Source organism: Vanessa cardui, chromosome 24, assembly GCF_905220365.1.
Source record: "Vanessa cardui chromosome 24, ilVanCard2.1, whole genome shotgun sequence".
Classification (NCBI taxonomy): Eukaryota; Metazoa; Arthropoda; class Insecta; order Lepidoptera; family Nymphalidae; genus Vanessa; species Vanessa cardui.
The window spans coordinates 1,598,401-1,610,761 of NC_061146.1; the positions used below are offsets into that span (position 1 = coordinate 1,598,401).

The 12,361-nt window shown below is 32.6% G+C and overlaps 1 protein-coding gene across 1 annotated transcript in view; it reads left to right on the plus strand.

Annotated features, from left to right (window-relative positions):
- Positions 1-11,202, plus strand: part of LOC124540342 (solute carrier family 2, facilitated glucose transporter member 8-like) — a 73,541-nt gene extending 62,339 nt beyond the window's left edge. Inside the window, exons 2-10 of the mRNA XM_047117858.1 lie at positions 2,568-2,638; positions 4,781-4,977; positions 5,469-5,632; positions 6,975-7,125; positions 7,355-7,583; positions 8,151-8,322; positions 8,758-8,872; positions 9,689-10,105; positions 10,622-11,202. Coding sequence (XP_046973814.1) covers positions 2,568-2,638; positions 4,781-4,977; positions 5,469-5,632; positions 6,975-7,125; positions 7,355-7,583; positions 8,151-8,322; positions 8,758-8,872; positions 9,689-10,105; positions 10,622-10,879 — 1,774 coding nt within the window. The 3' untranslated portion in view covers positions 10,880-11,202. The remainder of the gene's footprint in view (positions 1-2,567; positions 2,639-4,780; positions 4,978-5,468; positions 5,633-6,974; positions 7,126-7,354; positions 7,584-8,150; positions 8,323-8,757; positions 8,873-9,688; positions 10,106-10,621) is intronic.
- Positions 11,203-12,361: the final 1,159 nt, after the last annotated feature.

Here is a 12,361-nt window from a genome sequence, read left to right on the forward strand (position 1 = left end):
GTGATAAAACCCGCATTTGACTAATTTCAAAGTAATTCTGCCACATTTGTATCCAACAACCCACACTGGAGCAGCGTGGTGGAATATAGGCTTGACCTTCTTATAAAAGCAAGAGGAGGCCTAAACCACTGCTGGGTTTGTTAATGTTGTAATGTTAAGACGGATTGAGTAAATTTGTTAATCCTATGATAAAAATCTGAAGATAAAATCCTGTACTTATGTTTTAGCATTTAAAACGACTCCAGGCTATTTCAAATAACAAAAATATATTTGTATTACTATTAAAATATATATTTTATATGTAACATGAAACGAAAAAAAAATTGATCGCACTGTCTTTCGCCGGTTCTTCTCAGATCTGAGGTGTTAAATTCCGAACCGGTGGTAGATTTTTTGACTATCAATAAGAAAGTGTAAACACTGCCATTTTGAATTAAGATTTTTGACTTTGACTAAAGTTATACTTCGGAAGACATGAATAGCCAACTAGAAACTGAACATCCAGTTGTTATAAATAATTAATATACAATCAATGTTTGATTTAAACCACATAATATACGTATATCAATATTTATTTTTCGTAAGTAGCGTACTTTGGATATAATTGTATTGAAGTCATTTTCATTCATCTGTAAAATTTACACTCAACTCATTTAAAGAAGCATAACTTCACAAAATACATTCGTTTATTTGACACATGATATCGTCAACCAAATTCCAATAGGCTCAATAAGAAAAAAGAGATATTATGCGTTCGCCACTATTACATAAATTCTTCTCCTATTTTCTGAAACATTTTATCTCCTTCCTTGTTATGTGTGACATTTTCAAAAGAAACTTTAGACAGTAACTGGATCGCTCCTCAGAATCGACGGTTTATTCAATTTAAAATACTTTGTAAGGAATAGACAAGTTCCTTAGAATAGATAAATTCCTTAGAGTAAGGTCTGCTACTCTTGATTTTCCTGTAACATCCTGCTTTCATATGACTGACGTTGTTACCTACCCTTCTTTCTTCAGTTAAGGTATCCTTAGTGTATAACTAATTATGAGTATAATTAACGCTTTCAAGAACAGTATAGATTTAACATCGACAAAATTCGTAAAACCGATTCATCTGAATTAAGTACGCTATCCCAAATTACCAATATTTATTTCTTATGTTAATATGATCTTTACACAAACTTAATAACTTGTAATATCATTCTCGGGTTGAACTGACACGAGAATATAAAGCGACGAATAGCGTCGAATGGCACGAAAATAGGGAAATATTTCTTTTGGTTGGATAAATCGGCATTAATCGGTTTTATTGCATTTGCCGAAGCTACATTCATGTTGTGTCGTACTATACATAGGACATAATGCTAAATAATTGCTATGGTCTAGCTTGCTATAGGGTTTGCTTACTTGTTGTGATGTGCTTGTGATAGGTGCTTACTGATCCAGAAGGGGTTGATCAGAGTATTCAAATCAGCTCTATCTATAACATCGTGAACTCAATCTATGTCAATGAGAGCTACCAACGGAAGCATATATTGACCAGACAAACACGAATATTTTGGGTATTTTCCTATACTTCTGTTCATTTCATTTTGATAAATTGTATCATAAAATTTTAATGATAAACTAATGGGTAGCACACGAAACTTAGAGTTTATCCAACAGATTTTTACAAGTTTCGAAATCTATTACAGCTTTTGTTACGATTTAATTTCTTTGTAAGATGACAACGGATATTCATTTTTTTATAAAGAGCCATAGCGATTTTAAGGCCTCTACAAAATAATTCTTTTTTAAACTGTAACAAGTTGGTGTAATACAATTAAGACTCCTCTTTATTTTTCTGCACATCTACGGCTAGAGCTGTACCAAATAAGACCTTGACCGATCTTCTACGTGCAGTTATCGTCCAAACAAAAATCAACTTACGCTATTTATATATAAGATAAATCAAGGTCATTAAAAAGTTACCACTAAAGTCAGAAACACTCCTAAGGATTATTCTTTATACGATATTCAATCAAGGTCATTAAAAAGTTACCACTAAAGTCAGAAATACTCCTACGGATTATCCTTTCAACTATTCATAGCAGTATTATATGCTCAGCAATTACTCAAAAACGGCTCGGCCGATTTAGGTGATTTATTCTATTCAGTCCGCAGGTGCGCTCCATATATTTTTCAGTTACAAAATATATAGTTTTTCCGATAATTTACAAAACAGGTATTCCTCGACCTTAATCAATAAAACACGTTATGAATCCATACATTCATTTGTACGAAACGTACATTAATGTATCTTTACATAAATATTACTTATTTAACTTTACAAGTTCTAATTAAAATCAGAAGTAAAAATTATGAGTAGAGCTTTCGAATGCATTCGGAATTTGAACGAGCACGCCCAGACGTTTTTGTACATAGCCCAAAAAATTTAAACCTACTTCAAATAATTCGGAATATGTTCTAAAGAGCGAAAATAATTTAAATGAGTTTTTAGTGAAAAGGTTTTATATGCGATGTAAGACTGTTAAAAAATATTATTAGTGTAATATTTGTTTCAGAAACCGCATAGAAAGAACAGCCTCGAAGCGTTGGCGTGGTTCAGTTCGGCGAGTGGTAGCGGCTACAGTTTGTGAGTTTGTTGTAATTTCCTACTCAAGTTTTTTGAAACCAACCTACGAGCCAAGATGGCCCAGTGGTTAGAACGCGTGCATCACTGAATTCATGTGCTTAATTTGTGTTTGTAATTCATCACGTGCTAAGCGGTCAAAAAAAATTGAGAAAATCTACATACATGTGTCAAATTTCATATATATTCTGCCACATGCGTATTCCACCAACTTGCGTTGGAACAGCGTGCTGGAATATGTTCCAAACCTTCTCCTCAAAGAGAGGAGGCATTAGCCCAGCAGTGGGAAAATTACACGTTGTTTTATATGTATTGTATAACCTATTGAACTAAATATAAATGCTATAATATAAATCACAATGATGTACCTATTTATATATAAGGTTACATTTCTAACTCTCGTAACTATAACATATATCAAAAAGTCACAGCAAGGTCCCATAAAAGTTTCTGCATAACAAGCAAAAATATTTTTGAATACTCATATAATTTTACAGGGTTCTATTCTTGGACCATTTATCTTTATAGTTCATATGAATGAGTTATCATATTATCTTTAAGATAAAGATAATAAACAACGAGATTTTATTGTTTGTTGATGTATGTATATTTTAATCTTTTTAACATAACAATATTGCTAACATTAAGACAGTATAAACAATTTTCTATCTGAAATAATAAAGGTCTGTTATTAAGGAATAGTAACTTTTAAAAACAATTAAAAAAACAGCAAAATTTTAGATTTACAAAATTCTTGATAAAAAATAAGGCTTATTATTAATACTGTACATGATAAAAATCTTGAATTCATATTCGCTTGTTTTCATATAGGATTTATAAATATAATTAATTGTATATGATTAGTACGTGTACATTTTTTATCAATTAAGAGAAGCTTCGTGCTGTGTTTTTATTACAAATCAGTCTAAGTTTACATTAAAATCACTTCCAAATCTACGAGTTACAAATTATTTTCATTTTATGTTAGAAGTTTGAGTTACAAAATTAAACTTGATTTTGAAACTTCCTCTTAAAATCAAAATATCTTTTATTCAAGTGGGCTTTTACAAGCAATTTTGAATCGTCATTTTATAATACTATTAAGTGAAGCTAACACCGGTTCGTAATGAGGATTCTACCGAGAAAACCGGTAGGATGTGAAAATTTAATTAACAATGGAATGTAGAACCTACCGAGAAGAAATGGCAGGAAATTTAGTAACCCTTTTCCAAAATTTAAAATACAAAAGTATTTTAGTTAAATACAATTATATATGATACATCCTGACTGAAAGTCAATATGAATTACCTTGCTACGCTCTTTTTTTCAAATATTTCGATCGACTATCAATGGACATACAACTGTAAATTTTTACCTGGGCCTTAGCCCAGCAGTGGGTAATTTACAGGTCTTAGCCTCCACTCCATTTGTGGAGAAGGCTAGGAGCATATTTTACGCTGCTCCAATGCAGGTTGATGAATTCACATGTGGCACGATTTCGTTGAATTTAGACACATGCGAGTTGAATAATGTAGTTTTTAGAAATTATTTCAATATATTAATCCACGAAGACAAATTATGTATGGATCTTTAATAATGCTTTAGATGTAATCGTCAGAACATGCATAATTCCTCAATATCGTTACAAACGCTTAACTACAGTACGACGCTTTTACTGGCGATTACGCTCTCTGTAGCATTCACGGCCAAACAAGCATAAAGTTATTAACTCCGTTACACAGGGTTAGTAATCCTGACGCGGGTCAGCAAACATTGCATACGCTTTATAAACAAGATACCAGATAACGTTTAAATTTGTCAGTCATGATATGTTAACAAAAATTGTACATAATATCTAAATTAAAATGTAAAGGAAAGTATTAGTGAAAGCCTTTAAGAAGATTTGGTGTTTATTATAACGCGATGTTCCAATATGGGAATGTGGATAGAATTTCATCAGACACATGCAGGTTTCCTCACGATATTTTTCTTGACTACTAATAACCATAAGAAATAATTAAAAAAAAGAAATTAAGATGGAAAATTCAGAAGTGCTTGTTCAAGTTGGAACTCGCAAACAAAGTACTACTAAATATTATACAATTAAAATATACAGTATTAATAAATTAGTGTATTTTATTACAGACAACCTATCTTGCTTCACGCACGGTTGCAGCACAGGCTGGGTTTCTGGCGTTCTTGGTAATGAAGCGCTAACTGGTGGCGCATGGCTGGCAGCGCTGCCTTGCTTGGTTGCGCTGCCAGCAGCGCCCATGTTCGCTGTTTTAGCTGACACGCGTGGAAGAAGAGCAGGAGCGTTTTGTATATGTCTTAGCTTTATCGTAAGTAAGATTTTAATTATAGCAAAGTTAAGTTTATTACTTGGTGGCAGGTGGTGTAGTCTGGTGGCCTTTTACCATCAGGTAACTCATATGCTCATCCACCTATATACTATATACATAAAAAATAATTAAGCTGTAAACAAGGATTCTAGTGTTGCATATTAAAAAATACGAAATAAAAACCTGTGATAAAATTAATTAAAAATACTTGAATGATTGAGAACATTGTTATGAATTTCAATATAAAACATTTTTAAATTAGTTGAATAGAAAAGTAAAATGAATTGGAATTAAACATATTATGACAAGCATAAACACATATATGTAGACATTTTTTTCTTCTATATAACGCGATTGCTAGAATGAGACTGTGTTGCCTATAAAAATAATTAAATTTTATAACGCAATATTCTTCTTATCTCTTTCGATAGGTGATTGCTACATCCTATTAAGTATAATTTAATTTATTGTATCCAATTGTTCTATTCCAGATTAGTTGGTCATTAGCTGCCTGGTGTGGAGCTCGAGGAGTATGGGCGGCGAGGGTTGCAGCTGGTGCAGGTGGAGCCGGCGCACTGGCCTTGGCTCCACTTTACTGTGCAGAAATCGCACCCAGAACTAGAGGGCTTGCTGCTATGCCAGCATTGGCATGCAGGTTGGCTTTACTACCTAATTAACTAGCACGTTTAACAAAACGTCTGATTTGTTGTAGACGAGTAAACCAAGACATAACATTTTTAGTTATTTTATGTATTAGTATAAGTAGTTTATCATTTCTCTCCTTCAATCTTTAAAGAGTTTTTAATGATTTTGTAAAAAAACAAAACAAAACGTTTCAATTAATGGAACAATACAAGATAAATGAGACCGTTACGAAAAACTATGATACACAATATATAAGGAAGCATGACATTAAATAGCAAGCAGAACATACAGAATAGATACTACTAAATCCCGAAGAATTCAAAACATGTGTGACCAAGATTTTTCGCCGAAATCACAAACAAGTCCCTACTTAAATTATTCCAGCTTGTCCTGTAAAAATGTGAATTATGATCACCCTAATTTATTCACTTCGCCGGAAAGTAAGATATGTCCTGTTATCAGGTTTGGCTCGAATCCAACTTCCGAAAGTGAATAATTTGATTTGCTTTATTTGGCCAACATTTAGAGGCGAGACTTCGCGAAGACAAGCAATTTACAAGCCAAATATTCAATTGCAGTTTCAAGATATATGACTCATTTAGTTAATTTATGTTTGAACCTTGTAGGTAATTAGTTTAGACTTTAAATTTCAGGTTTTAGTTTTTATTAATCAGACGAATATTTTTAATTTTCAAATAAGCAGCAAGTATCTTTATCATTTTATGTTAAGTCCTCAGGGAGTTTTATAATTTGTTTCATATTCCTAGCTGGATTCATTAATATATTATACATATATATATAGAAATTGTAACATTATTTAATATCAAATCTTATGTTACAAATTCAATTCGAATTGTACGGCTAACATCTAATTCTATTTAAATATGTTAATATTTTCTTAGTATTTTTGTTGCAAGGAGTAAGATTGTAGATCAACCCAAGAAATGATGTAAAACTGGTGTAAAAGTTTATTCCCTGAAGTATCTGTCGCTCAAATAAAATTATGGTACCTTTACAAATATGGACGCAACTCTGTGATTATATCTGTCTGTCGCTCTTTCACGACCAAACCGCTGAACCGAATTTGGTATGAAGAAAATTTGAGCTCCAAGGAAGGGACATAGGCTACTTTTTTGCTTAACACATGACAACCCTAAAACACGAAAAAATCCGCGGGCGACTACTTGTTATTGATCAATTTGATTAATTACTTTTAAATATATCTTTTGTTAATTTCTCGTAGTCTATTTCTGAGTTCATCCCTTGTAGGTCTACTACAACATCAGTAGTGCGTAGTTTTCATCCATCGATAGCTCTACTTAAATTCAATCAATATATTTAATTATTTTCAGTTGCGGTATACTCTTTGCCTATTCAGCCGGTGGTATACTATCTGCGCATGCTCTATCTCTGTCAATGGCTATACCACCAATTATTCTACTACTATCTTTGATTTGGTTGCCAGAAACACCTTCATTTCTTATCAGCGTTGGGAAGATTCAGGTATACCTCAAAAGTATTAGAATATTAGTATCAGTAGCTGTATTAATTACACTTATTAGGAATCAATAAATTAACAGTTTATAAATCTATCTAAGAATTGAAAGACTGATATTCATGATAAGCTTTTTAATTAGCTCTTTACAATAAAGAGGTTTGTTGCCTGTGTTTTATTGGATGTGGCCAATAAGACTATATGTTTCGTGCTATGATGCAGAACTTTTGTATTCAGGAAGCAGCAAAAATTATGTGCTGGTTCGACGGATCTGACTTTCGAGAAGACTTGACGGATGTAATCGAGCAACAGGAGGTGCGCATACGCATATCAGAAGGATATGGAAGAAAAGAGGTTATGAGAAGACAAGACTCAGATACTTTTCAACCGATGCTGAAACGAAGTAGCGGACTAGAGTCCAACTCTGATCGCGAAAGAGCTGAGAAGTCAGCATGTAGAGAACTATGTAGGTATTATAGAAAATTACTGTAAATATGAAATTTTACTAAATAGTTTTTTGATGTTCAACCAGTTTTTACCGGTTCTTCTCAATTATCAGACCTGAGTGTTAAATTGCGAACCGGTGGTAGATTTTTGACTATCAATAAGAAAGTGTAAACACTTCTATTTTGAATAGAGGTTTTGGCTCTGATTATTTTGTTGTTGACATTTGTTTAGATACGTTGGCCTATTGGAAAATAAGCCTAAATATAAAACCCATGAAACCTATTTATTCTATATATAAATGTATACACAAAACACACGATAGTAAATAATTATCACTGTCTAGACATTTCCTTCCATTGACTTATTTAAGATATTCCCTGTGCCTAACTGTACCACATACATTTTTGACAGAAAAATAACTAATAAGAAATGTTTCTTTATCGGTTATTTTGTTTCAAATTGGACACGCAGAAAGCCCTATACCAAATGTAGCATGCCAATTGATGCTGTCAAAAAAATATTGGAGGCTTATCAATAAATATAGATGATTATAAAACAAGTGTGATTTGTTTTGTCTCATCTGCAGTTCGTCACGGCAGCCATCGTCGCGCTCTGCTGTCGTGCTGCGTGGTGCTGTGCGCGGCGGCCGGCAGCGGTGCAGGCGCTGTCAACAGCTTTGCAGCCGCTGTATTGCGCCATTCTGCTCACACCGTGCCTGTATTGAACATCACAGCTTATAATTTTACCATCTACAATGGGTAAAGCATCGCTGGTTATATTCTTAAACACATTATTATTATTAAAAATATAATAATTTTAACTAGTTATTATGCTTATAATCTGGCTAGCATACATACAATTTATTTACTTCGAATTAAGGTACATTATTTTTATATTGTAAGGTAAATAATCGTACACCTCCTAAGGAGTTGGCACGATTTATTATATAAATTTAATATTTCACCCAAACAAAGAGACGACGAGCTGCTAACGAGTATCTACCGTAATAGCACCTTATAATTCTTAGTAATTACCAATAATAATTCCTCTGGAATAGAAAATTAAATTATATTTCACTTCCATATATATCGTTGATTAGATTTTGTCATCAAGTAAAGGACGTTGATTAAGATATCTTTATTTACAACTAAAAAATAGTATTAAATATATTTTTATGTATATATATTTTGCAGAACCTTACCTCGTGCCATATTCGAGTCATCCGAGGCTGGTTCGATGCTATGCGGCACAGCACTGGTGCTAGGAGCGGCCGTTGCAACAGTCACTGTTGACAAAGTTGGAAGAAAGGTACTATAGCTGATAATATACATATGTAATTTAACTAACATTACTTTGCATTTTTAAATATTTAAAAAGAGTACTGAGTTACTTGCCATTACTTCTAGACGGAATCTGAATTCTGAATCAGTGGTACCGCCACTTGTATAGTATGTTAAATGACGATTCAAATTACTTATAAAAGCCTACTTGAATAAAGCATATTTTGATTTTGACTGTATCTGCCAGTCTTATCATAAATACATTTTCTGATAGTACAAATACACGAGCCCTTGTAGACAAGTGACAAGTATTCTCTTTATGATTACTATAAATGCTAAAGAGACCTATCTCTATATCAGAACAATCAATATATCGATACGACACTACTTGTAATGATGGCATAGATATTCAGATCATGCTTTAGTTCAAAATGGTTACCTCGTGACTACATTACGAAGAGTAGACTATATATTTTTTTTTAAGAAAACAGACGACCACTTTTATCCACTTACTTCATAGTATACCTTCACCAATAGACCATAACTCTCTATGAAATATAAACCAATTTTAATACCATTTATACCGCCAAGCACGGGTTCACTAACCTACAATCACACATATACTTATAAAAGAGAGAGAAAAAGAGTCACAATGAGATTATAGATAGATATCCAAAAAACTTTACTACTCGTAGGCTACCCTTTTGCATATTTTACTTTATTTGAATACTTAAAAACACCTGTGAATGCATTCTGTTTAAGTAGGCTCAACGACAGCATTCTCTAATTTCACTGTGTTCTCTATAATGGATATTTGACTCATGAATCTTACGTATTATTTCAGACGCTACTGCTATGGTCCTGTACTGGTATAGTCTTGGGATTGACAATACTAGGAATATACTGTGATCCTCACTTACGTATGCACTCCTGGTACTTCCATCGTTTGTGGCCGTTGCGAAAATTCAATTACAAGGAAAGGAGCATTCGAGAAAGAGTTGAGGTTCAAGGAAATTTCACAGCATACAATAACACAGTCGGGCAGTTCCTCAATGATACTGGGAAGTCTTGGTACAAAGTTAGTATCGAAGAGCACAATTATACATCGGATGCTAATTGGTCGATAAAGTTTGAACAAAGAGATAAAGAAGACATAGCAATATGGCTGCCAGTGATTATGCTGTCATCAGTACTGTTTCTATATAATATAGGTCTCGGTTCTGTGCCCTTTGTCTTGATATCGGAACTTTTTGCTGTTAATGTAAGTATTTTTTTTAATACATTCCTACATAATTAATATTCAGTTGCGTAATCTTTATTGAAAAATATTTTTACGAGAGGAATACAAATTTTGTCTAAAAGAATATCATAGCAATGCATTTGTATCATACATTAATAAAAGCTTTCGAGCTTATAACTTGTAAGTCAAAATTTACCTCGATGTTTTTTACATCGAATTTAAAGAGTTAAATGAATAATTGATGTAAATTTGAACAGTTCAGAACACGATAAATTAAAAAACAGGTAGCCGATAAATATATTATCCAAATGAATAAAATGCGTAGTGTTATTATTCGATGTTTTTAATTCAGCATATTTAATTATTCTGTCTTGATATTTTCGATATCCAAATAATTTAATTACAGAAGGTGAAGATGTAACATCATATTATAGTTTAAGGTATTTTTTCGCAATGGAATAATTCACAAGTGGAAAAATGAGCCTACTTAAGTATGATTGTTTTTGTGTCTGATCTTAATATGATATTTCCATTCAGGTGCGCAGCCTAGCATCCAGCTTCCTCATCGCTTGGATGTGGTTCAGTAACTTCCTCGTTCTACGGTACTTTGGAACTGTTGCCATTTCGCTCGGCCTCCACGCCGCGTACTACATATGCGCTACCATCACACTCATGAGCGCCGGGTACATTTACCTCGCAATACCTGAAACTAAAGGTAAAAGCCAAAACCAAATCACCGAAGCCTTGGAGGGACCTTGGATTCTTTTCAGGAGGAAACGGAAAAACGAACGATGACATTTAAGAACGGGTGTCTTCACACTATCCGAAAGAAATTTCGAGGATAATTGAGATTTTCTAAGTGTTAAATCGGAAAAGATTAAAGTAAAGACGGTTTCACACAATTAGAAATGATGATTAATTATGAAACGTTAATTGCGGAATGAGATGATTTGATTTTATAACAAATGAATATGATTATGAAAATGCTCAAGGTATTATTTCTTGATGATGTAAAAAGGATTTTTGAAATTGATAATTGTTGAAGTATTTTATTAATTATTACAGATTGTATAGTTTTAGATTGAGCTCAATATATGGAAACTGATATATCTTTGAGTGATCATAGTTTTATAGCGGATAGTGAAGATATTAATAGTTCAAAGCTTTTTCAGGTATTAAATATTTTTATAGGACTAAGCGCTTTTATCTGTGTCAATTACAGTAAGCCTATCAAAGGTGTATTAAAATTGTATAAGGGGATTATCAAATGAATTAATTAAAGATATTTAATAAATGTAAACTAAATCCTCGTGCCTGCTAACAAATACAGATTCCTGATGCAATGCTAGTTCCATATTAATTGATGTGCATTTATTAGCTAGGGTAATCGATGTTGTAATATTAGGGATGTTAGTTCAATCTAGTGGATTTTTTACGTGAACTTTTACGTATACGTAAGTAAATAATATTTGATGATATGCAGCGTTTAGCGTATAGTGCGACACAACTTAGACGTAGCATCGGTAAATTCAATAAAACCAATTACTGCTGATTTATGCAATATATCGCGCTATTCGCCGCTATATCGACATAGATTCTCGCGTCAGTTCAACCCGATAAAGAAAGTGCATGTAAATCGACGTGTCAAATTGACGAATATATTAGTTCATATGATATTACAAGTTATTACGTTTGTGTAAAGATCATATTCACATAACAAATTAGTTTTGTTAATTTGGGTTTTACGAATTTTGCCGATGCTACATCGAAGTTGTGTCGTACTATACTCGGCGGTTTGTGATTTGACATTTGAGGGAGGGACATCTCAACAAGTTCTAGTAAGTTTTGTAAAAATATTATAGAATCAATTTTACCATTGGCTTTTGGAATTTGATTTAAATTCGACGTTTGCAAATATTATGGCTTCTTACTAACTTCATTATTACTTCATTTAGTGTTTTCCAAATTTATATATTTTGTCATTGTAGGTAGATAGCAAATATTTCCATATTTGAAGCTCATAATTGTAAAATTTGTAAAACGACTTCACTATTATAAGCTTTAATTTGTAAAATATCTACAAATACGTTTACGTAAAAGTTTACGTTTAGAATTCATGATAGGGTTACTGATTGTGGGTTAAGTATCTGCGATTGATTTGTTTCAAAGTTTATGAATGACTGCATGGCTTGGCATAAGCTTTGTTTTTATATTTTAACCTTTCATGTATCAGTTACTCAATTACTTTTAATCACAACAATGATAAATTTAGTTGTT